This window comes from Emericellopsis atlantica (assembly GCF_019669845.1).
Source record: "Emericellopsis atlantica unplaced genomic scaffold F5Z01scaffold_19, whole genome shotgun sequence".
Classification (NCBI taxonomy): domain Eukaryota; kingdom Fungi; phylum Ascomycota; class Sordariomycetes; order Hypocreales; family Bionectriaceae; genus Emericellopsis; species Emericellopsis atlantica.
The window spans coordinates 485,571-509,945 of NW_025764721.1; the positions used below are offsets into that span (position 1 = coordinate 485,571).

General features: G+C 48.9%; 9 protein-coding genes across 9 annotated transcripts; 5 read left to right on the forward strand and 4 right to left on the reverse strand.

Moving 5' to 3' along the window:
- Positions 1-457: 457 nt before the first annotated feature.
- F5Z01DRAFT_190095 (uncharacterized protein) lies at positions 458-785 on the forward strand. The gene has a single exon (XM_046258002.1). It carries the CDS (start codon positions 527-529, stop codon positions 737-739), a length of 213 nt encoding a protein of 70 aa, XP_046116821.1. The 5' UTR covers positions 458-526; the 3' UTR covers positions 740-785.
- An 813-nt stretch (positions 786-1,598) lies between these two features.
- F5Z01DRAFT_682434 (uncharacterized protein) lies at positions 1,599-3,821 on the reverse strand (the record flags this gene model as incomplete). Its single annotated transcript, XM_046265763.1, has 8 exons — positions 1,599-1,925; positions 1,956-1,985; positions 2,007-2,020; positions 2,060-2,158; positions 2,225-2,564; positions 2,586-2,622; positions 2,686-3,497; positions 3,615-3,821. The coding sequence occupies 8 exons, from the start codon at positions 3,819-3,821 to the stop codon at positions 1,599-1,601; spliced, it is 1,866 nt and encodes a 621-aa protein (XP_046116822.1).
- Positions 3,822-4,877: 1,056 nt separating this feature from the next.
- On the forward strand, positions 4,878-6,389 carry F5Z01DRAFT_659765 (putative wd40 repeat pf20). Its single transcript, XM_046263794.1, has 3 exons — positions 4,878-5,141; positions 5,187-6,031; positions 6,081-6,389. The coding sequence occupies exons 1-2, from the start codon at positions 5,085-5,087 to the stop codon at positions 6,015-6,017; spliced, it is 888 nt and encodes a 295-aa protein (XP_046116823.1). The 5' UTR covers positions 4,878-5,084; the 3' UTR covers positions 6,018-6,031; positions 6,081-6,389.
- An 85-nt stretch (positions 6,390-6,474) lies between these two features.
- On the forward strand, positions 6,475-7,643 carry F5Z01DRAFT_190329 (uncharacterized protein). Its single transcript, XM_046258003.1, has one exon. The coding sequence runs from the start codon at positions 6,553-6,555 to the stop codon at positions 7,339-7,341; it is 789 nt and encodes a 262-aa protein (XP_046116824.1). The 5' UTR covers positions 6,475-6,552; the 3' UTR covers positions 7,342-7,643.
- A 26-nt stretch (positions 7,644-7,669) lies between these two features.
- On the reverse strand, positions 7,670-8,487 carry F5Z01DRAFT_638061 (uncharacterized protein; the record flags this gene model as incomplete). The annotated part of the gene is made up of 5 exons (XM_046262336.1): positions 7,670-7,817; positions 7,884-7,970; positions 8,017-8,167; positions 8,220-8,355; positions 8,404-8,487. The coding sequence occupies 5 exons, from the start codon at positions 8,485-8,487 to the stop codon at positions 7,670-7,672; spliced, it is 606 nt and encodes a 201-aa protein (XP_046116825.1).
- A 168-nt stretch (positions 8,488-8,655) lies between these two features.
- F5Z01DRAFT_659776 (uncharacterized protein) lies at positions 8,656-12,867 on the forward strand. Its single transcript, XM_046263795.1, has 5 exons — positions 8,656-9,154; positions 9,204-9,260; positions 9,308-9,628; positions 9,688-9,889; positions 9,941-12,867. Exons 1-5 carry the CDS (start codon positions 8,741-8,743, stop codon positions 12,724-12,726), a joined length of 3,780 nt encoding a protein of 1,259 aa, XP_046116826.1. The 5' UTR covers positions 8,656-8,740; the 3' UTR covers positions 12,727-12,867.
- Positions 12,868-14,195: 1,328 nt separating this feature from the next.
- On the reverse strand, positions 14,196-14,741 carry F5Z01DRAFT_675696 (uncharacterized protein; the record flags this gene model as incomplete). The annotated part of the gene is made up of 2 exons (XM_046265178.1): positions 14,196-14,483; positions 14,529-14,741. 2 exons carry the CDS (start codon positions 14,739-14,741, stop codon positions 14,196-14,198), a joined length of 501 nt encoding a protein of 166 aa, XP_046116827.1.
- Positions 14,742-14,900: 159 nt separating this feature from the next.
- Positions 14,901-15,259, reverse strand: F5Z01DRAFT_659788 (uncharacterized protein; the record flags this gene model as incomplete). The annotated part of the gene is made up of 2 exons (XM_046263796.1): positions 14,993-15,259; positions 14,901-14,930 (listed from the first exon to the last, which is right to left on the reverse strand). A coding segment is annotated over exon 1 (250 nt), but the record flags the coding sequence as incomplete, so codon positions are not given.
- Positions 15,260-21,675: 6,416 nt separating this feature from the next.
- On the forward strand, positions 21,676-23,382 carry F5Z01DRAFT_638064 (uncharacterized protein; the record flags this gene model as incomplete). The annotated part of the gene is made up of 5 exons (XM_046262337.1): positions 21,676-21,770; positions 21,819-21,917; positions 21,942-22,197; positions 22,311-22,805; positions 22,849-23,382. The coding sequence occupies 5 exons, from the start codon at positions 21,676-21,678 to the stop codon at positions 23,380-23,382; spliced, it is 1,479 nt and encodes a 492-aa protein (XP_046116829.1).
- Between the last annotated feature and the right edge of the window lie 993 nt (positions 23,383-24,375).

Consider the following 24,375-nt stretch of genomic DNA (forward strand, 5'->3'; position numbering starts at 1 on the left):
GGGTGCTCCAGAGAGGGGCTCCAGAGGGGGTGCTCCAGAGAGGGTGCTCCAGAGAGGGTGCCCAGGGATCTGCATCACCAGCTACTTGGCATTCCGGCGCGGCTGAATGCCCCCCAAAAATTCCTCTTCATTAAAGACAGTGAAACCTCCACGTGGCTCATAAGCTTCATTAATAATCCTCAATGAAAAGACTAAAGTTTTCACGAGAACATGCCCGTCGCTTACTTTAAACCCGAAACTTTGAAATGGTCGTACCGTGAACTCTAAGGATGTGCTTATTTTAGTCAAGTCTTTATTCAAACTCTGCCTACCAGGGCCTCGAAACTAAGCATCCTCGCCCACTGCTAGCTTAATTAAATCTAATCTTAATGCGAAAACCCATACAAAACCCAGTGCCTAGCCATATTTGTAACGTAGGAGAATATATAATCTAGATCTTCGCTATTCGCTAATATGGAGCTAGACATGTTATTCTCGCAAGGCTTTCAGCCTTTCTAGTTCAAAGAGTAAGCCTTTGCGAGCTTTGATGACGTTCCTTACTGATGCGTGCATTAGCACTAGCCACCTAAGGACGAAGCTATTCAAATTTATCGTGGGACATGATCGAGTAGAGTATTACATCCATCAGTCATTGCTATCCTATTTGTTAGCTTCGTTTCATAACCTAGTTAAGGAGTCTGCACCTACGGGCGTGACTTGGGTGGACGTCGACGAAGATATTTTTTCGCGTTTTGCTTAGTTTGTATACCACGGCTCTTACTCGGATTTCACCCTTGAAGTTAGACAAGACCCCGCCTCCGAAACGCTAGAAAAGATAACTACGGTAAATACAGAGCTACCAGAAAACAAAACCTCGGTATCCGCCCGGCTCTTCCCCACCTTCACCGCCGAGTCACCTTAGAATGCCAGCAACGGGGCTTTCAAACTACCCTACTCTCTTACGTCTTGCCACGCGGCAGCGATAAAGCGGTCTCCCCACTCACTTAGCTCACGGAAGCGCAACTTAACACGGTATCACACAATCGCGATTCCAAAGATGAGAGCGGTCCCTCCAAAAAGAAACAAGACTTCATCCAATCGCTCATGACTGGGCGAGAGAGACAAGAGGAGGGACTAAGATCTCTCGTGAATTAGTTCGTCGGCAACGCGAAAATTTACACCTTAGCGAATAGATACGCCATTGCTTCGCTCATGAATTATTCAATTTTAAGACTAACTTCGGAGCTGGTGCAATGGACTATAACGGAGTCGACATTTATGCCTGTATTTAGAGAACTAGTCCGTTATATATATCAAAATACTACGGCGGGGGAAAGCCAGATCCGGCGGATTGTAGCATACTTTACTGCTTGTATGATAGAGGATGTATCTAGTCTGGACGGCTGGCCGTTGTTGCTAGGTGAGATGCCCGAATTTGCTGTAGATTTAGTTCATTAGATGACGAAACGATTCGGCTAAGGTAGAAGTAGTTATAAGAATAAGAGTTCTTTAGGGGTATAGAGGCTAAAGATTCCGTTCGCTTGTGTCAGGTAGAGAGAAGACTTAATCTTTTATCTAATCGGTAGATCCTAGGACTCTAGTATCACCCATCCTCTATGTTATCGCGAAAACAATCTGATAGATCGACGATATGCTTCCCTGATCTGGGTGAGCTCTTGTGCAAAATCGTCCTTTGCTAGTTTCGGGGCATCGCGCTTCCTCTTCCGGTTCGGGCTTATCTGGATAAGAGCTTGACGGCCGCGGTACTTAGCTCTTTCTAGATCTACCGCCATGAGTTTTCCGTTCTCATTACATAAGATATTCCGCGGCTCTGCATCATGATAGAGAGCGCACAAGTTGTGCAAGGCATTGAATATCGTGGTAACACCGTCAACGATTGTCGCTTCGTCCAGGCGACCAGGATATTCAAGTATGGGTCGGCCGGCCTAGCTAAGAAACATAAAATAGAAGTTAACACGGCCGTCGTAATGCCATGGCCGGACTAGCTTTATACTCCCAATACACACCGGGATGTGCGTCCCTTATATGTCGATGAGTCGATCATACATCGCATTCCCACGCCGTAGAAAACGTTCGTTAACGGTCTCCATACCCTTGGCAACGAACGTATAACCGTGAGACGACAGTCGGACCTTGAAAAGCGAGCCCCGCGCCCCAGCTCGATTCATCGACATACAATCGGCGTCGCGGCCACGATCCCTGGCAAGTTAATCTCGTATCAGACGGAGAAAGATAAATCTTTTAACGTGTTGCTGCCCGTGAAAGTTACGGTTAGGGCAAGAATCGTCCATTGGCCCACCACATGCCAAGCCTTTTAGACATGAATGAGTGCAGAAAGGTCGATCTTGTATGTTCTGCTTCGGTGTTAAGCTCTGCTCCTGTTCTCTCCCCTCCGGATCGCCTCCATTTTCAGCGACCACAGGGTCTGTAGCAAATCTGCCGCTGCGCGGATGAGGTGAAGGAGACGGAGGGTCATCATCAGTGTGATTGTCATCGTAAGCTGGCTGTTGACAGGTAGACTTAGACCGGGTGCGAATTGGCGATCTTTTGAAGCCTTTCCACCGCTGAGGTTTATACATAGATACGCGGGACCTTTTGCTTTTGCGCTCAGCCGTGGGAATACTATACAGAATTTACTCATATTCAATAGCCCAGGTACCAAGCCGGTCAGCTTCGTCATGCCACGACTCTAGAGGCGGCCTCGACCGGAGAGCTTGGAGAATGAAGGCAAAGACTTGCGCAACAGCCGTGCGATGGAGCCTTGTTTCGTCGTCCTCCATAACGTCCAGCTTCGGTATGCACGTCGAGTAATAGACAACGGAGGGATCATCTAAAATATGAAGGAAGATGAAGACTTGTCCAGTGCAAACATAGCCGTACTGGATGCCTTTGCCGATCATGTAGGAGAAGAGCTGGGTCACGACTGCCGCTGCGAGCCGTCGGCTCGTGAACGAAAAACCTTCTCCATCTTGATTTATCACGTCGCGTTCTGGCTCAATTCCTGATTCCAGGCCCGCGACAACCTCATCGACGCTGAGCTTATGGGGCGCCTTGTATTCAATTACGATGGTGGGGATCTTTTGACCGTCTGCGGTTTTGTAAATGCAGAACTGATCCGCTCGATTGCCTTTTCCTTTTGCTTTGCGACGTGCCTTTGGTGCCGTAGAAGGCTTTGATGCCGATGCTGTAGCACGAGCACCCATGCTCCTAACAGCCATGTGCTCTATTGGCTCGGAGATGGAATCTGGACTGGCACCGAGGTTTGTATGGCTCTCGAAAGTCACAGTGCCGCGAATGCCAAGACGGCGCCTTAGGAGTGTGTCCTTGGATACTGTGTCGATCAACTTCTCCACTGCGTTTTCCACGATATCACGTTCAAAGTCGCGCAGCCCGATCTCACTGCTGATAGGCTTGACCAATGACTTGACGTACTCCATCTGATGCAGGGAGGGAAGGTTATGCTTCGAGAAGAAAGCGTCGCTTATAGAGAGGTCGTGCTATGTTTCTTCTTGTCGTGTTTCGAAATCGATCCAGGGAATGATATGACGAGGGAAAATTCGGCCGGTTGGGTTCGTGGTATCTCCTTGGGTCGTTAAGGAGCGGTCGGTAATCACTTCGGCAGCAAGGTCGAGCCCATGACAAGCCTCGATGTATTGCTGAAGCGCTTGTGGACGCGACTCTATCGCCAATTTCTCGGCTTCTTCGCGTCGATGCTGTTCCTCGTCTCGTCGACGTTCATTCTGGTTTGCGCGACTCTCAGCTTCTTCGCGTCGGCGTTGCTCCTCTTCGAGTTGACGTCTTAAATCTTCAATCGTCTCCATTGTATTTATTTGAAAACGTGATTGCTGTTGCTGATTGCTAAAATCACCAAGTGTGACAGCAACTTGTTTTGAACACGTAGATGCCTGTGGAAGTTCGTGGTAAGCCCACGGGTCAGAATGCTATCGGAATATACTGTACCTCGCAACGCGCTGTTGAAGTGGGGTCAGCGGGATCCGGGGTTTCTCCGCGTCAGAAGGCTTACGGACGAGCATTTCAAGAGCACAAACGCAATGAACAGGATGGAAGTGCACCGGTCAAATATGATGTGGCTATGATCCTTACGATTAGTTTAGCAGACACTTACTTCACGAAGAGCTTTAGAGTTCAATCAACCTTGTTGTATCGCCATACGAACCTTCATGAGGATGTTATACACATAGGTCAGGAGCTATCTCCGGTGGCCGTCTCCTGGTGTTTTGACGTCGAAATAAGGTCTTCAAAGAATTCACAATCTTTCTTTGAAGTTAGTACAGGATTAAAAACTGTGTTACAAAATGGACAGACAAGAGAACAAGTCGTCCCGTTTTTATGCGCCACAGTCGCTTGCATTCCACCTGATGGAACAACAACAAAATACCCCAACAGCTCAGCCATCAGAGGGTGACTTAGCCCGCCAGATCGCACACTCCAAAATGCATGCTTTGTAAGTAGTTGAAGAAATGCCGCCGACGCTAGAAGAACTCTATGCTCGGATGATGCAGCAGATTCAAAAGCTGAAAAGGAGGGACCCTGAGTTCTGTCGGCTCGTGCTCTCGGCAGCTACCGTAGCATATCGTCCGCTCCACCTCGCTGAACTGGGGGTCTTATCGGGCTTACCCAAGGAGATCTCAGCTAACGCGGCGTCCGTTCGAAAAGTGGTAGCTCTGTGCGGCTCGTTCCTTACGGTCCTGGAGGACAACTTTGTATATGTCATTCACCAGTCGGCCAAGGACTACTTAAGCGACAAAGCAGCCGCCGCAGTTTTCCCCACTGGTCAAATAGACGTCCATCGTGGTATGTTGGGGCGGTCCCTGCAGGCTATGCAAGAGACACTCAAGCGTGACATCTACGGTCTGCGCTATCCCGGATTCCCTATCGACAAGCTCAAGATACCAGACCCAGATCCATTAGCGGCCATACGGTAGTCCTGCGTCCACTGGGTCGGCCATTTCAAACATGTCTACAGCAGTAGCTGTCCTATAGATCAAGGTGTCTCTTATATTAAGCCTATTGGCCGGTTCTTTCGGCAATTTTGCCTTTACTGGCTCGAGGCATTGAGTCTTATGGGACACATGGGAGACGGCGTTCTCTTGATCACAAGACTCGAGAACCTGCTAAAAGTCAGTGTACATCCGGCGCTGTAATAGTGAAGCTAACCAGGATAGGAACAGTCGTCGGATCGCCAATTAGTAGATCTTGTCCAGGACTCACGCCGGTTTATCCTCCAGAATAGATGGGTCATTGAGAACGCTCCACTCCAGACATATGAGTCGGCTCTTATATTCAGCCCAGCTAATAGCTTACTACGAAAAATATTCGAGAATGAAGAGCCAAACTGGATAAAGATAAAGCCTATAGTGGAAAGCGCCTGGAGTTCTTGTCAACAGACGCTCGCGGGCCATAGCGACTGGGTCAGCTGTATCGCCTTCTCGCCCGACGCCAAGCTCATAGCATCAGGGTCAAGTGATCACACCGTCAAGCTTTGGGATACGGCGACGGGGGCCCTTGAACAGACGCTCGCGGGCCATGGTGACTGGGTCTTCTCTATCGCCTTCTCGCCCGACGCCAAGCTCATAGCATCGGGGTCAGGTGATCGCACCGTCAAGCTTTGGGATACAGCGACGGGGGCCCTTCAACAGACGTTCGATATTGGTGCTGCAATCACAAATCTATCATTCGACAATACCAGCTCACGCCTAGATACAGATATCGGCCGTCTCGAACTAGCTAATAGGACTGAAGCTTCGTCTCGAGCTCCGGTTCCAGAGCAAGCACAACGCCATGAATACGGCCTAAGCCATGATAAATCCTGGATTACCTGGAATGAACATAACGTACTATGGCTTCCACCTGACTGTCGGTTTTCTACCTCGGCGATTTCATATTTTGCCATGCCATCGACAACAACAACAGTCACAATGATTGCCCTAGGGTGTCTTTCTGGAAGGGTTATGTTGATAGGGCTCCTGGGTTCTGGGCCTTCCTCTGTATCATAATTTCAGGACACTCCCTTATTGATCAGCACCCTACAAGGATGTTCCAAGTGAACCCGGACATACCTCGCGCACGCAGGCTGCGGTAATGCTCATAACCACATCGCATAGCTAGTAACGGCTGTGATGCCCATGCACGTGACAACTGGAGTAGCCCAGAGGAGCTCACATCGGAAGACGATGACTTGCCAGAGGCCCAGGCCAACGCCTAAGCTTTGTTTTCGGTCATCTATAGATGCCAATCTTGATTGCTGCCGGTTGAATTTGGCGCTGCAGACATGTTGACTATCATAGTGCTGCCAATGGACCGGTCGAGGGAGTCGAAGCCTTGTGATTGAGAGTAAATTGTCGATGGGCGGTGGTCGTTCGCTAGCTAAATCTCGCGGCCGAATTTGGACAGGGGCTAGCTGTTGACTCAGTACAGGCCAGCGATCTATGAGTCAGCAGCACGTGCCATCTCCGCCAACGTGATCGGGTGACGAGGGAACTAAGAGTCAATGCATTCTCTCATCTCTCTGGTACTTCCGCATCGCCTACCATGACCACTACCATGGCCTCCACCGTGTCACCTTACCTGCGACGCGACGAGTACATCGACCTACAGAACCGTCAAGCGGAACTCCTAAAGCATGAATTTGATGCCGTTCGCCGATCACACGGCCACCTCGGAATTGAGACAAAGGACGTAAAGGACGACATCAAGGAACTCAAATTGTCTATATTAGAAATCAAGGCCGATCGTATACAGTCAAATGCTTTCCAGAGGAACGCGTCTTTGCGCAATCCAGTTACGCCTATTCGTCCACTCGTTGCCTTTCACCCCGACGGAGGCATCATCCAACCCGATTCTAACATCTTTCCGCGATTTATAGACGACTTCTACGCGCTTCGAACTCTATCCAACCATGATCAATATCGCACATTAGTGTATCTTGCCGACTTCTACGATATTCCTCTTACTCCATTACATACTTCCGATGGCGACAATGAACACGATCCTAGACGTGTCGTTGACTCGTTAGAGGCGATCTTAGGTCTTAACGAGGACAACATTGAAGCTTTCCGCCAGAGATTCCGGCACTACGACGACCAACCTCGCCAACTATCAAACGTTCGCAGCTTCACCCCTCCGAAGGCGCTCCCTACCCAATTCGACCGAAGCGTGACCAGGAGTACCGCGATTCAAGAGAACCTGGCTCGGCCCCAGTCCATAGCGAAACTTCCGAAGACAGGACAAGGCTCAAATGGGGACCTCGCGATACTCCGTCTCCTCAACGTCCTACTGTTAATAATCTTTGGGCAAGAGCAAGACCACAAGACGCGCTAAAGGGTGGTAATCCATCATCTGAAGCAGGCAGTAAGACCAATCCATTTACAAGTTCGCGAGAGCCATCCGGACACAGAACTCGGGACGAAGCATCAGTAGAACGGTGATTTGCAATAAGCCGCAATATACAGCTCCATCCTACATGAGGTGCGCTCCGGCAGTCATTGAGGCAGAGAGCAGACTTCGTGATCCGCTTGTAGATACGTGGTCTGCCGCATTGGCCCGTTTTCACTCCGTCTCAAAGACAGGTTAGCCTATGCTTTCGCGCTTCCCGGTTCCGCGACAGAGCCCTGAGTCTTCGATATCCGCAGTAATTCAGAAACCACCTTTAGCGTAAAAGATCCATCAATGAACGCTCAGACACATGGACAGAGCTGCTAGGATGAGAGGCAGATTGGTCATTCATCCACGAATAACCTTCTAGCGGTCCAAGAATATTGTCGCCTTTGAGGCTGGAAATTGGAAGAATATAGGCCCTATGGTAAGCATGTGTTAGTTTCATTAACGTTACGCTTTATATAAAGGCACGAAGTGTTCCATACCGATCTGTCTTTAGGTTGGCTGCACTGAATGTGCGCACTACCTCTGTAAAGGTGTGCTCAGACCACCCGACCAAATCCCTACCGTCACTGCATAAGCCTAGGTCGCAAATGAGTAACAGTGTCTTGCACTCACATCTTATTCACTAGTATAAGCAGCCTTTCTCGAGGTTGGAGTGTGCCGCTAGACAGAAGAGACCTCAGCTCCTCGGCCGAGGACCTCCAGTTCATCGATGCGGCAGCATCTAAAACCCAGAAGGCAAGATCAGGTTCCTTGCTTTCTATAACTGATGCGTTAGTTTAGGACTGCTGAAAACGGCAAGAACGTTGACGACATACTCTCGACGACAATTCTCCCTGATGGAGCATAGAACGACAGGACGCGACTGCTTTTCTCATAGAATGGTACGATCTCGTTGAGTTGTGACACTCCTTCACGCTCCAAAGCCTCCAGTTGTGTTAGTTCAAGTCCGCACTACATATCGTGAGTAACCACTCGAAAATTTGGAGACATAGATAAAACCTTGTAGATGAGGGATCCAATAAGTGTCTTTTTCCCGGCTTTCTCGTCCCCAAGAACTGTCAAGGTCTTGGTAGCCATGATCATGGTTAGCAAGAAGGTGATGAGTGGTCCAAGACCAGTTCGCGCTGTTTACGTTGGGCCCAGATAAATGATTGCCCGCTTACGCATCGCACGTGACAGGCTCCGCTCGGATACGCAAGTTGTTATCCGATAATCTGCCGCTGTCACTGTGTGAGTCAATAATTCTTGATACCCCGCTGAACGCTCGAATTTCCCTCAATATAAGGCGTAATGAGTGCGCGGCTACTCCCGAGAGCGCCATTCAGTTCCCGCACAGATGTTGGAACGATTCAAGTCCAAGCTTTCAAGGCGCTCTAATTCGTCGAGCAGGCCTGTCAATTCATCTTCAAGTATACGGGCACCGGAACCCCTTCCCGAAAAGCTCGGTCTGATCCCCCTCTTCCCTGGCGAGGGCCAGCCAGATGTGTCGGCTCCAAGAACGTACCCTGTGGACATCATTGCGATTCATGGCCTCAATGGAGATGCTTACTCTACTTGGACCCATTTCCCAGAGGGAGAGGGAGAGGGAAAGCTGTGGCTTCGTGATATTCTTCCGGGGTCTCTGCCTGGTTGCCGGGTCTACACGTACGGCTACCCTTCAAAAGTTTTCTCCGACTCATTCGCAGGGGTACACGAATCCGCAAGGTTACTTTTAGCCCACATAAGAGACATACAGGACGACCCAGCTATTGTACCACTACCCACTCCAGATGTTCAACCCGTTACTAATGTGAAGCCAGGGTCAGCGTCCGATCATCTTTGTTTGTCACAGCCTTGGTGGCATCGTTTGCAAGCAGGTTCGTAGCTGAATGCTTGTGCCAACCAATGAGCTTACCGCAAATAGGCGCTAGTGATAGCCCACGAGGATGATAACCTCTATGGACTCGTGTTGAAATCGGTAATCGGCGTGGTGTTTCTGGGAACTCCTCACGGAGGCAGTGGTGTTGCAGATATCGTTAGCGTGTTTGCAACGATTGTCAATACTTTTACGGTAACTGCATCAGCCGGGATACGACATAGGACAGCCAGAACCGATCTGCTAGACCATATTCGTTCTGACTCTAAGGCGCTCTATAGCCTTGTTTTGGCCGCTCGCAACCGGCTGGCAAAGCTCTCGGTCGTCTCTTTCTTTGAGAACTACCCGATAGCTCCATTGTCCTCGCTTGTGAGTAAACAAACTCTTGTCCAGAGGCCTCATGTTTCAAATCAATAATACGGAAGCAGATCGTCGACCAGAAATCTGCCACGCTAGGTATACCGAACGAGGAAGTCATCCCTCTGAATGAGGACCACAGGACTATCTGCCGCTTTTCTGGGGAGACGACGAGCTACAAACTCGTAGCCAATGCCCTTAAAAGGATTGCGTCTGTAACCGCAGAGCAAAACTCAGTACTACAGCGCTCGGAAACTCACTCGTCGAGTAGATGTGAGTTACCTACTGATTGATATTTATAATACAATCCTGACCGTATTGAAGCCCTCAGTGAAGCTGAACGAGCCTGTGTGAGACTACTCTACTCCAGCACCTTTACTGATGAAGACGAAGACCTGAACAGATCTAAGCCTCCAACGCCAACCCCAGGCACTTGCCAATGGATCCGCACCCACAATGCATTTGTGTCCTGGCTTGAGAGAAGCAGCAATGCTCTTCTTTGGTTGACAGGCCATCCTGGCTGCGGCAAGACAATCCTATCTTTTGCTTTGGCCCAATACTTTCGTGAAAGTTGGGCCGGAAAGAAATCCCACAATGTCCTCTTTCATTTTTGCGACAGCACACATGGCAAACAGACGGATGCCAGAATAGTACTCATCAGCCTGATCCTCCAGATTATCAATCGCCGACATTCCATGATTCGATACGTTCGGCGGGTGTTCGAGATGCAGGGACAAAGTATGACTCGATCTTTCTCCGCGCTTTGGGGTATTTTCCTCCAGATTGTCAGAGATCCGCGCGCTGGCTCTTTCTACGTCATTCTGGATGCATTGGACGAATGTGAGAAATCCTCCTGTCGTCAGCTCCTCGAGTCAATCTCCGGAATGCTGGCAGACTCTCAACATTCAGCACAGAGCAGTACCATTGTCAAGTTCCTCATAACAAGCCGTCCCTTTTTCCATCGGTTATATGCTAGCGCCAATCAAATCCTACGGCCTCAGATATCTATCGACGAGGGGCAGGCCGGCTACGTGGCAGACTTGCACAATTTCATCGAACAGAGAGTTGAGGAACTATCTCTCAATCGGCGATATCCAAACGATGTCAAGGAATATTTGCTAAACGCGTTGCGCGCCAAAGCCGATCAATCGTTCCTTTGGATTCATGTCGTTCTTGTATCGTTAGAGGAAAGTCTTATGACTTCCGTGAGAGATATCCAAACCCTCATCGGCAGTATTCCCGACAAACTTGCGGATACATACACGCAATATCTTGCCACCATCCCGTCTGGCCATCAGGACCATGCTGCGCAATTTCTAAAGCTTCTGCTAGCAAGCTCAAGACCCCTGCACCTGAACGAAATTAACATCGCTTTCACGATTAATGCGTCCCATGCTACCAACGAGGACGTCACTCGGGACACACAGAGTTCGATGGACTTTACCATCCAAGGAGTCTTGGGTCCTCTGGCACGTGTCTCCGAATACCATGTGTCTTTGATCCATCAATCGCTGAAAGAGTTTCTTCTAGACGCTGGCAAAATACCCGGCAGCTTCTGTGCCACACGCCTGGTCAACATGGAGGATTCAGCGTTACAAATGGCCTCTGCTTGCATGGAATACATTTGTCTTGATGACTTCAGCGTCGATCTATTTTCGCCAGTCACTCCATCTAGTAAATCTACCTTTAGCTATTCTGATCTTCAGGCAGAGTTACTTGTGGGCGGTTTTTCAGAGGACTTCTGGGATGACGAAGCACATTATCTTACATCCGATACGCTGTTTCGTGAGCCAGACGAGCTCAATCCAGAGATCTGCAATTCGATCAACTCAAAATACGGGTTTTACAGCTATGCCTCGTTGCATTGGGCAGAACATTTTGCTCTTTGCGAGGGAAGCGCATCCGACAGGCTCAAAGAGATGGCCAAAACACTATTGAATGTTGAGAGCGGATACTGTCGCAACTGGTTGCAATTTCACCGCACACAATCTACCGACTTAGTTGACAACCTCACAAGTCAGCATGCTATTGTTTTGGCGGCATATTTCAACCTACACCGTACCTTGCAAGATCTTCTTGATAGTTGCGACGCCACCGAGAGTGTCAAGAATCGAGGTCTCTATTGGGCGTCCCGCCTTGGCCATGATCAGGTTGTTACTGTTCTGCTCGTGGCTGGCGCGAATCCTAATTCGCAGGAAATAGAAAGACAGACCGCAGTCACCACTGCATCTGAACACGGCAATTTGTCATGCATTTCGGCATTAGTAGGAGACAAACGGACCAATATCTCTGGGCGGGGACGACATGGGAGGTCTGCCTTGTCATTCGCGTCGGGCAACGGACACATTGACATCGTGACGGAGCTACTTTCTCGAGATTGTAGTAACGCTGATGATACGGATGCCTCTGGGTTTACGCCTTTTCTTTGGGCAGTGGGTGGAGGCCACCGCTCAATCGTTTCGGCCCTGGCGAGACACCCCAATGTTAATATCAATCACCGAGACAAAACAGGACGTACAGCCGTATCATGGGCTGCCGGAGATGGAATGGTTGATATTTTAAAAGATCTGCTTAGGCTGCGAGGCATAGACGTTAACATCAAAGATAAGGGCGGAAAATCGCCACTCTCCTGGGCGGCAGGTAACGGATGTACCGATACGGTCGAGGTGCTCCTCAGAAACAGAGCGGTAGATATAGCAAGCGTTGATAAAGACAAGAGAAGCGCGATATCTTGGGCTTGTGGCGGCGGTCATCACGATGCGCTGATTAAATTGTTGGACAGAGCACGGTGGGGAGTAGACACGGAAGACATTGACGGGTGGACGCCCCTAGCGTGGGGCATACAGAAGGAAACGCCCAAAACAGTCGAAGCTCTTATATCTACTGGCAGCGTCCAAATTGAACGGCGCGACCGAAGTGGAAGGACAGCGTTGTCTTGGGCCGTTGCGTACGGACACATGCCCGTGGTGAAGACACTTCTGCAAGCAGGAGCTGATCCTGGAGCTAGAGATGACTATGGCAGGACACCTTTATCTATTGCAAGACAGTTGGGAAGGGATGATCTGGTAGGTGAGCTTCAGAAGCACATTGTCGAGGACATAGATAAGTAGCAGTTGTTCTTCGGGATAGGTCATAAAATACACTTCTCAAACTCAATATTCGAGCGTGATATTGTAGCAATTTGCAACGCAGTAGTGATGCACGGTTGGGTGGTGCCACTCCCATTCTTTGGACCCATGTGTGGGGCATATCTGGCCCGTTGGAAATATACCATCGGTGCACTGGCAGCCTTCTGGCATGGCCGCAAGTTATACGTTCTAAGCGAATTTTGCTCCCTGACCTGAAGCGGGGCTTAGCCAAAGCCAAGCCGCTCGAAAGTTAATCCGAGACACCTCATTCTACTAAACGTCGTTCACGCCGTCTCAATCTGTGCTGTAAGCTCATCGATGCGCGAACAATCAACACAAGAGATATATCATACAACCACTGCAGGATGTCGAAATATCCCACGCAATGCCAAGTTTGTTTGGATGATATCACATCAACGGAAGATCATATTACGCACTTAACTCGACATTCGGTAAGGTTGCTGCCTGCCGGATGCCTGCTTGTTGACACGATTTAGTGTGCAGTCTCTTTGCTAGCCCAAAGTCTAGCTGAAAGACATGACGCTGAAGACACACATGTTCCAACAGCTGAGACAGATCATGAATCAGCGAGAAAAAGTCGGGCTCGCTCAGCCGCAAAGCAGTGGAAATGCCCAGAGCAGTGGTGTAACAAGGTTTTCGACAGAGGACAACATGCACTACGGCACCGTTTGACACGTATAACACCCATATAAGTAAACAGGCAGTGGACTGATCAACCTAAGCAGACTATACTTGGAACGACGTTTGCGTATCATGTGGTGACATATTCACCCTGGCAAGCGTATATATAACCCACACCTGTAGAGGGCATGGCCTAACGCGGCAAGATGTTAGGGACCGGCAAAACTATGTCGCGAAGAAGCTGAATTTGGATATGACTCATGCTCAATTACAGCGGGGGAGGCGCGTGAGGCAAAAAGAGCCGGGCCATGCCTCCACGTCCTAACATCCGGCAGTTCCATTCGAAGCGCATGGGCAGTCATCTTCAGATCCTACGCGGAATACAGGGGGGATGCCATCAGCGCCATTTTACTCTACCCAACTTAACGCTTCGGAGGTCGCTCATGGAACTATATCCCAATCCACACCATATCCTCTCAATGGATTCAACTCACTAGTCGAAAGGTACTGGTGGGACCCGCTAGTCTAGAATCACGTAAATGACGTGATGGGCGAGGATGGAGATATTTTTTCAATGAACGACTACTGAGCGGTAATGGTTTTCTCATGAGGTTTCGTTTCAAAGTCGTACTTGACTATCATAGATGCGTTTGCAGAGGAGTTGATATCGCAGGCCACGCTAACTCAAGGCTTTCCTAATGCAAATATCATTGAACGTCCCTTTTCAGCCTGGTGTAGAACTCGCCTAATTATGAATAGACTGTTGGTTGTCAGACTGATATACTAGCAAGCAACTGGGGAGTGTCATCTTACGCGCCGCCTTTCTCCATCTTTATTTCCTTTGTCGCGTAATTTTCCGCAACGGTAGGTGGATATCGATAGAAGCCCTGGTCGTCTAGCTCACCGTCAGAATCGATTATGAGTGAACCGTCCAGACATCTGTACAACGACCCAGAGCCCAGCATATAAGCAGTAAGCTTCTTCTTCGCTTGATCTGACTTTTGGAACCAGTTGTACCAAACTCCAGGCACCGTGCCCCATGGAAAACGAATCCTAGGCTGTCGTATCGAGTAGCTTCCGAGAATTGGTTTGAGACGCTGAAGTGGTCAGTAACTGTGCAAAGATGTTCGTGTCTTACATACTGGGTTATTCTCAAGGACTGGCATAAAGTAGTCCAGGCTAGCAACATCCGTCCTGATTTGTTTCGTGTTGTACAACTCATCAACCCGTTGTCCGATCTCTGCATCCTCTAGGTAGAAGATTCCATGGGTGTCCAGGAACTGTAGTGTATCATCAGCAGATATCGACGACGAAACCTGAGAAAGCTCAAAGGGGTCATCTGCAGGCGAAGCCATATGATCTATGATGGCGATGTTTACAAGGCGAAATGACTTAGGTAGTAATTGAGAGCAATTAAGTCACGCGGATAGCATGGTGGGGTAAATGTGTTGCGCACCCTCGTTCTCCGTATATAGCCGTCGCGCTGCTCCTCAAGGTACCGGCATCACTTTTCACCCAAGCAAATACAGTACTCAGCTTGATAAGTACAAATACCTACTTGCACGGTCTCTGCGTGACCTATAGAATGGTGACTAATATATGACAGGTTGCCTACATCAACAATGGCCGACCCTGAGTGTGGCAACTGCTCCGGCACTGGCAAGACCCCCGAAGGCACGGTTTGCACATTGTGCAAATGAGAATGACGCAGCCAGAGGTTATGAAAATCGGATTAGGGATTGCAACATATGCGCAGGGATTGGATGGCAAAAGCATATGAACAGAGAGCACTAATGCGTACATTTCGTACATTTCGTACATTTCGTACATTTCGTACATTTCGTACATTTCGTACATTTCGTACATTCCGTACATTTCGTACATTTCGTACGTAACACTATGTACAAACTAAGCCTATCCGGGCATATATGGTTTATAGATCGATGGCTCTTGTTCGCTGATCTAGACAAAGGTTGGCTTTAACTTCCACTCACACTACACTGCACTCAATAGGCCACCTTTTATTGAGTCCTTCGTTTCCCCTATACAGGAATCGTCGGTATTTCACTAATGCATGTCCCGAGCCGCAGCAGCATGTTGCGGCAGCAGGCCCAGGGACGACCACGGTCCCTGCAACCATGCGAGCAGCCAGCCGCGTTTTAGGTCGTAGATCAGCTATAAAACATCCACGACTTGCACCAGGGGATATGGATAACTCAGTATGCCCGGCCTGCTGGTGTGCTAGTGTTGGTGTCTCTGCGAATTGCCGATAAGAGACTCAACACCGGATTTTTGTTATCAATGTTGGAAGAATTGCCAGGCACTATCACTCTTGCCTCCCCTCATTACCTCTGCTATCAGTTAAGGCAAAGGTCGAAGAAGCTGTAAGTATCTCTGAGAAATCGATATCCCTGATCCTAATATTAGAATATCCTTGATTTTCATCCCTCGGGTTATTTCGAGCAATCGGATTAAATTTCATTTTCGTAGACAAGAGCTGACAATGAAAGAGTGACTATATCATCGCAAAGGACTCTACTACTTGCACAAACCGACACGGCCAACGTTTCTATCGCCAGATATGCCAGCACCTGCCGAGAAAGTGACGGGGACGTCAGCGTCATCGGAGCCTCTAGAATCTCGAGCCTAAGACAAGGAGACACAACTAGCTGGCTTCCTCTCTAGCTCTCTACTTGTATTAGCCGAAGCGGCACCGAAGAACCACATGCACGCTAATTCATCAGTCGCGGCTGCCTAAAGCATGCTCCAACCCAATTTGAAGCCGAGTCAATCTCCCGGCGATGCGTCGTAGTCAAGCATTACGGCTCGTCGTACGCTAGTAGACGTCGAATCCTCAGCATCCGGTTCAATATCGATCGAGAAAGCTATAAGCGGACCGTGCGAAGACTATATAAGCTAGAAAACTTTGGAAGCTTAAGAAGACGATGCGGACACCGACGTTTCAAGGGGTAGTAGCAAAACTCCTAACACTTCTCTAGAACCACCCTAGGGCGAAGGATTCATAACTAGTATGCTATAAAATACACTTACGCTTTAAATACTCCGGAACGAATTTGGGATTGACGCATCGTAAGTAATTTTGCGCCGACAAAACCTCTATATTATGAACTAATAGATTGGTAATTTTCTAGGGATATAGTGAACTAGTTTGAATATAAAAATGTGGCCCAAACTTTGATAATCTGAGCATGCACGCGTAACTTGCAGTTATCGCGGATCGCTGTGACGTTCGGCCTTGATCCAGCTACCGGGTAGGTAGATCAAGAGTTAGTTCGAGCGGTCGTAGTCACATTCGAGTGCAGTGGAAGTATTCTATGCGTTGGCAATTGTATTGATAGCCGAGTATCTAGGTAGAGACTGACTATATTGAAGCCAGGCTTCCTCTATAGTAGGCGGATCGTTCTGTGAATGATACCCACAGATCATGAGGCTCACACGATGAGCGCAATGGTCCGGATCATGGTGTTTCGTAGATGATCCACCGTGGTTGGTTGAAAATAAAGGGGCATACGGTCCTATGTCGAGTCGTAACAATCGCTCGTAAGGATTATATACACCTCTTATTGGCTGATGATGTGTCGGGCAGCGCCCCACTCTCAAGTCAGTTAACCCCGCGGAGGACGATGTCTTACAATTTACTACAACCTCGAGTACTTAAAAAGAATCGCTACCCGCTAAATTATGGAACACAATAGATATCTCGTCACTTTCCAAATGGATAGCAAGTTTCAAGAGCTCGTGGCAGCTGCCACGGTTACCGCCCAAGGAGCAGGGCGAGAGGAGGTCAAATCTCGCCACGATCCCTAGCGAAGCCTTGGCCTATATAGGCGATCGTATGGAAAAGAAACCAAGGAACTTTTCAAGTATTTCATAGAAACTAAGGTATGCGCGGAGATTCACGTTAGGATACTCGTCTAATATTATTCGCAGGAGCTTAAAATCTCGACAAAGTTATCGGAAGAATATAGTTTATCCCTCAACGAAGCCAAAATACCAGCGATATATGAGCTAAAAGAGGATTCTTGGTATACCAAAAAGCCTAATGAGGTAGCCATCGTACTACTACTAGCACAAAGCAGCCCGAAGATCAGCGTCGATCTAGCGGACAAGATAGTGCAGGTTAACTCTCGAATCGTGTTAGTGCTTCCTAGGGCCGATTTCCAGACACCTACAGGAGATATTTTCATGGTTATGCCAGTTGGAACGAAGAGACTAGATCAGAAACAAAGTTAGGCCTGTGTTTGTGCGCTGCAGAGATTGATAGCCAATATTGATCGCGATACCAGGGCTTTCAAATCCCGTCTGGTCAACCCTTTTTCGTCCATATCCTCCCCAGAAGCTATTCCCACTCACTTACCCGATCCTGCGATAGGTAAGTATTTGGTGTTTCATCTAATCCCCATGTCTCCCAATTTACGTCCACAGAAACGGATAGAGAACCCCATACAGCCAATATATCGTGCGTCTCAGAAGCGAAGTCTAGTAATCTATAATCCGGGAACACAAAGTCAGCAGCCAGCAGCCCGTTCTGTGTCTCTGGGTTGTTGTCTCTATAAGCAAAATGTGATAGGCCTTCTTAAAGCGGACAGACTGACTAGCCACACATGTCTCGTGAGGGATCAAGTGAGCCTAAAGAGAGAGTGTTATATACCGCAGACGAAGGCTATATAGAGTGGTCATTCGTAGGAGCCAATTCGACGCTGAGGTCCCGTTGTTGGCGCTCTGACAGGCTGCTCAATGCTGTGTTATTTGAGAGGGCCAATTACGGGGTACTAACATCGCCCGTGAAACCCAGGTGGGAAAACGGTTGGTTTTGCCGAGGCTGAGTTAAGGCGGCATTTGCGAGACCTAGAAGCGAAGAAGATTCGACGTTTTACGGTGCAAAGGCAGACTCATAGCGGGGGGCGCTGCCTATGCTTAAAGCGGGTGGGTTAATTAAGGACGGAACGACACCGGTGATGTGGCAGAGACTAGGAAGCTAAGTATCCCACTAGTTATGGCGTTGGCCACCCAATGTAGGCAAGATCACACCTCGTGGCATAGGGGAGGGTGTGAGCGTGGCGAACTCGGCAGGTGGCTCCTGATTTGCGGAATAGTATACACACCGATAGTCTGTCTTTTAGGATTCTTAATACATCTGTCTCAGACGGCCGAGGGGAATCGTGAGAGTTGCATGTACCTCCTCCTCAATCTTGCTCGCATCGGCCAGGTTATGATACTGCGCCGAAAGTCGGTCTAACTAAGAAGTCACGTCTGGATCCTCGTCAATCAGGTTTTTCAAGCCTAAATCATCGCAAACGCTTCTGTAGCTATTGCTATGTCAGTTAACCGAAAACTTACTAGGCGTTTAACTTACCTAGACCCTAAAAGCCATGCTAACCAAGCTAGATGATTGAAAATGGGGGTACTGTTAGGTAGTTTATGAAATTTGAGATCCCGCAAGCCTTCCAGCGCGTCCTCACGAAATTTCGGTATCCCGCTCTGCCTTAACTTTGTTAATCCCGTGCTGAGGCTCCCCCTTGCTCGCAAAGAGGCGAAGTATACCTAGGCGTTAGCGCCTTTAGTCTAGTAGAGAGAATCCAAGATCTAATGGAATTCTAATGATCGTCTCTCTTCTTGCCCTTCTTCCTAGGTGTATGGATTCCTTTCCGTGCGTGCACGATGTATTATTCGAGCAGTCTCCGCGAGGGTCTTTATATCAAACTTCCTTTTCGACGCCTCACGTCGCACATCTTTAGATGCGTCACGGTGCGTTTTGAGCTATTACTCTAGTAGAGACGCTAATTAGTCTCCTTAGTCCCCGTTCCTGGTTGACTGGTAATTGAACAAGTCCGTAAGAGCATTAAAATAATGCTTTGGCTTGTCGGAGAGAATAGTCATCCCTAACGAGCAGTCATCTACTAGCTGAGTAGCGCAGCACTTAGGCTCGAGCTCAAGCTGCGTCTTTTCGATGATCTCGTTGGCTTCCTCCGCAGAGAAAACCGCCTGTTTTAGTTTCTTTCTTAGTTCCGTAGCCTTGGTCATAATATGGCGTGATTTTCTTTTCGCGCCTGGCATGGCCTCCTCAGGCTTGACAAGATCATAAAGCTCTCGTGCAAGCTGCTAAGCTTCGTCTTTCTCGGCATCTAGAGGAGGTCGGCTTAATCCATGGTGGTCTGTCTGGTAATCTGGCGAATTCTCGCCCTCTTCGTCGCCAACAAGTTCCACACGTCGTCTATAGTCGTTAGCTGAATCAAAGGCTTACGTGAGTCCTTTACTCACTCTATGTTCAACCACCCCCCCCCCGCTTAAAAGCTATTTCATGGATTTCATCGAGGCGACGATTGACCGTTGTCTCGTCCGGGATTGGGTTTGGACCGTACGGCCGCCACGTAGCGCTGCTCAGAACGTGGCTCGTGTCCTTTAACAAATTAAGGCTTAAATTTGCGGCAACTCTGCCATTAGGAAATTCAATGATAAGAGAAACGGCTCCCGCCTCTCTAGGTAAGTTCACCTCTGCAGCATCCGAAGCTATAATCAGAGGGGCCATTGTTCAGAAGGTGGAGCGTAGCAGTGTGAATCAGAGAATCGTGCCACGACTCGGAAGACAGAGTAGAAGGTCACCAGAATCAAAGTGCTCAGACGACATGGAAGTCACTCAAGTATACCCATGTTTGTAAAAGTTGAACTTTACAAACAGGGGTATATTCGAGTGTGTGTGGAGCCGAGGTCATGAGCGCCCCAGCGAGGCTCAGCTATGGGACACTGTGATGGGACTCTCTGTTGCGGCTGGCATGCCCGTCGGCCGGCACCCATGCGTCTTGGTCTCCTGTGGCATTTTCGTATGAATCCAAATTGTGACGGCAGGGGTGCGGGTTGCCCTCGGGTCAACTGGTGCGACGGCACGGCACATCACCACATGGCCCACCTACTTTAAAGGTGTGAATAGCGAGCTATATACATCGTGCCCCGGCAAGATCAAAGTTCTTGCACAATGACTCTCTCACCGCCTCATCATGCCTCTTGCGAACCACGACCAGCTCCTGGAAGCAGCTTGCGCTTCCGGCCTCGTTCTAGTATAGGACATCATCTGCTGCATAGTCATTGTCCGCCCCACGTACGCGGTATCTGCAAAGAGAGCGGTGTTTGCTCTTATCTTTTTGCCTATGGCACTCGGGATCGCCTTTGCAGTGGCTTACGCCTTTACCAAAGATCCTAGCTGGATCAGAGCCTAGGAGTGTATGATTTTGCTGTCATGCACTTTCAACGAAGTACGTCTCAACCAAAGGGCCCGGATGATACTGACTAGCTCAGGGATTGTGTTTCCTTTTCCCCCTCAGCCAGAGCGTGAAATATGCAGAAGACCTGTATTGGCCTGACACAATACCTATAACTGGACTACTGGTTTATTTGGGGATCGTTTGCCCTGGAGTTGTTGAGCTGGTCAAAGCTGGACAGGAGTGGCTTTGGGCAGCACCCTTGGGCCCCCGGGTGGCATACGTTCTCACGGCTTGTTATGGGTGGTATGACAACTCCGGGTATGAGACAGGGAAGGAATTTTCAACCCGCATAGCTACAGGCTCATTGGTATCTCTGGCCTCGGCTGGGTTCCTTGCGGGATACTTAGGTGGTGGGTTGCCATGGCATCTGCTGCCTCAATGTGCTGCCAGCCCTCTATATGCAACTTTGGCCCTGCCGAAGGTTGTGAAGCAATGGCAGGAACTTGTATCAACCAATTTGCGTGACGGGGATGGATCGACAACCGAGTTGACAAGGCCAAGGTCACCGCACACACAGCTACATCACTTCGACTCGGAGCGGTCCTTGCGGTCAGAGTATGGAGCTACGCCCACACCACAAGATATGTAGGACTCCGCCTTTTTGCAATGAGTTGCTTGCATCAGTCACCATACATGTACCATAGCGCTTCATAAGACAGCCTCCCTGTCATTACATTATTCCACCGTTCTTCCCTCGACAGCTATGCACTTTGTGAAATATTTAGCCAGTCTGACGGTCCTATAATAATATCATTGTTAGATTTTGATCACATGATCGGATCCACAACAAATAGGACCATTCTTTACGAAGAATGTCTCTTGTCATTGCTTTGTACTATTTCCTATATTTTCCGCGATATGTCGCCTCAGAATCGACCAGCCGTATGCCGCCATGCTGCTTGCTCTGAGCTGAAAGTCGTGTGCCAGGATACGTGCATGCGCCGTGGTCGTTCTATTTCGATATATAGCCGTCGCTGCTGCCGACCCTCATGCTTCACATGGTTCCTTCATGGACACGCTGCTAAATCCATTTCCGAACACTCTTCGACAACTTCGCGACCTTAGAGCCACTGTATTCTATTCTACAATGGATTCTCGCAAAAGGTAGGCAGAATTGCGCCCCTCGTGAACTAGCACTTACTCTGAACACAGGTCTCCCTCCCCACTGCTTAACCCGACAAACACTCCCGAATTTCGACCGAGTCGCTCGAAGAGTCGCTCGGATGAGTTGGATGTTCCTAATGCATTATGGTAACTATCAAACAGCACCAAGAGTGATAAAGGCGCTGATGAGAAATGGCTACCATGCTTGATTTCATGCAACGATCTCAAAGTCATGTCTGCAACACGCATTTACATAACTCCTTTCCAGCGTTTTTGGTACTGGCATGTTTACGTTCTCAAGGACATTTTCCCAACGATGAAGCGCGAGGCGCCTCTACTGAAACAGGTCAGCGCTGATGAGCAGCAGAAGTTTGCCAGGGATATACAGACGCACTTGAAGGATAATAATCTCTTCATCGACTCGTTTGTTAGTGAACGTGTGGAGTCGATTTTATTGTGGTTGGAGTTGCGATACGTTTTCGATGATACTCAGGCATATTATCAATCTCTATTTATTACTATGGCTCCTAACTTATCTAGGGAAACGAAAGCCTCCGATCTGGGTTCTGGCGATGCCTGTTACACTACGCTACCATTTCATCTGGGCACGATGACAAATTTATTCACGCCACAAAGTTAAACTGCGATGATCTGGAGGACTTGACTCTTCGAGCCCTTGACAAAATGTCCATGGCAGAAGCCTTACATGCGATCGCCCTTCTGAGAACCCTATTGGTCCAATGCGGTGGCCAAGAACTGTCGCGGCAGTCTTCGTTTCCTCGAAGTCGCCAAACGTCTGCTCATGTCTTGAGCAAGCTTTTCGGGACTTTTAAGGCACAGGGACCATGGGTCTACGAAACAGGGGGAAAGTTGGTCACGAGAATCACCCAAGAAGGACAGCGGCCGATCGCAACCGGATACAGGCCTGCATTTGATAAACCAGACTATTGGTCTTCCGCGCCAGACGATGTTCTGTTCTCGCTGAAATATAAAGAATGGATGGAGAATGGCGGTTTTACTTCTCCCCTCAACTTGGTACGCCAACCCTCCGTCGCAAGTCATAACTAACAGTCCGCAGCGACTCCCTGATCTCGTTGGACTCCATATCACCGAAGCACAAGCTGAGACGATTAAAGAGAAAACAAACGCGCTTTGTGGAGATATTCAAGTCCCATCCCAGTTCCATGACATACTAGGGCTCTTGTGGTACGTCGCCAATGGTCCATCCGACGTCGACTTTCAACGTCACCTACACCGCGCCTCGTCCAGGTTTAAATCCTACTTACGACGAGAACTTTCCAGATCAGATCAGGACCTAATGAGTGACTATTTTCAATCCCTACTGTCAATTTTCTGTGCCGTCGAATCTCTCCCTCTCGACGGCACCCTAACACATTCCGACGCCGACTTAACATACTTCGTCGATCTCCTGCAGGGTAGGACACCTTCGTCTTGGAGGTCTCTTCAGTCGGTGCTTGATGCTTTTGACAGAGCTCGCAAGCAAATTGGGGAGCGGCCGGAAAAGGAGGATGATGTCCGTGTGAGGTATTGGATGTTCAGGCTCCAATCTCATGATCATGAGTCTGCTTATGGCAACTGCACTTTGAAGTGAGATCGAGGGAGGTCCCGAGATGTGTGCTTTCTGTCAGACACTATTTTTACCACGCATACTGCTGTTGGATAGCGTATGGATAATGTGTGGCTGGTGTGGTGTGGATCTATGAAGGATTTTGTAAGGGGCTTACAGCTTGAGGGATTTTGGGGGACACTTCATCAGAACATCAATCAATATAACACAATCAGGCCTTGTGACAACTGCACCTTTCTTACTATATTATAATGCTCCATTATTCCAACAGTTCACGCGTCCTCATTGGTTCCCCGTTCATAGTTTAGGTTTCACTACGTATTCTGCATTCTCAGCTAGGCTAATTCATGCACCGGATTGAATGCTTGTTCATGCACACGCGTACGATACCCCACGATAGTGCTTCCAGATGGCTGAGCGCAGGTCTCAGTCTTCAGTGGAAGATCTCACTCAATCCCCCCCGATTTCGAGAGATATTGCCGCTCGAGTTGAACCTCACGGTACTTTGGGCTGCGGAATCTGTGAGTGGAAAAGCTCGTTCCTAACAATGCTGGGTATATGAGAGGCCTGAGGTCTGACATGACTGAACTTGCTTTAGATTCATACTTCATACATTTTACTAGGCACACCATATTCGAAGTAGGTCTCTCCACTGCTAGTCAGTCAGTTATGCTAACTATTTCCAGAATGTGCGAATTCTATTCCACAGAAGTTACGGAGTACGATCCCATCACGAGAGAGACAAGAAAGAGCACTACGACTGGGCATAAGAAGAGAGAATTTAGCCTCGACGACTGTCCTACTTCGAAGCCGAAGAAGGGGAAGGCAATAGGGGTTTCGATCTATTGTCCACTCGATTGCTTCGAGCTGTGGTTCGGTCCCCGTAACCCCCTATAAGCAACTTTTGCGCCTGTATTGATCGCATGTCATTCAACCAATGCCTGATCTTTTGCTCTTGGCGCAACGGCATAGGCGTAGCCGTTACACGAGACCGCCGATAATTTTCACTTTCGAACA

Coding starts and splice junctions, on each gene's coding strand:
- F5Z01DRAFT_659765 (XM_046263794.1), top strand. CDS start 5,085: ATGGGACACATGGGAGACGGCGTTCTCTTGATCACAAGACTCGAGAAC. Junction 5,142..5,186: donor GACTCGAGAACCTGCTAAAA/GTCAGTGTACAT, acceptor TAACCAGGATAG/GAACAGTCGTCGGATCGCCA.
- F5Z01DRAFT_659776 (XM_046263795.1), top strand. CDS start 8,741: ATGTTGGAACGATTCAAGTCCAAGCTTTCAAGGCGCTCTAATTCGTCG. Junction 9,155..9,203: donor TACAGGACGACCCAGCTATT/GTACCACTACCC, acceptor ATGTGAAGCCAG/GGTCAGCGTCCGATCATCTT. Junction 9,629..9,687: donor TAGCTCCATTGTCCTCGCTT/GTGAGTAAACAA, acceptor ATACGGAAGCAG/ATCGTCGACCAGAAATCTGC.
- F5Z01DRAFT_190095 (XM_046258002.1), top strand. CDS start 527: ATGACGTTCCTTACTGATGCGTGCATTAGCACTAGCCACCTAAGGACG.
- F5Z01DRAFT_190329 (XM_046258003.1), top strand. CDS start 6,553: ATGACCACTACCATGGCCTCCACCGTGTCACCTTACCTGCGACGCGAC.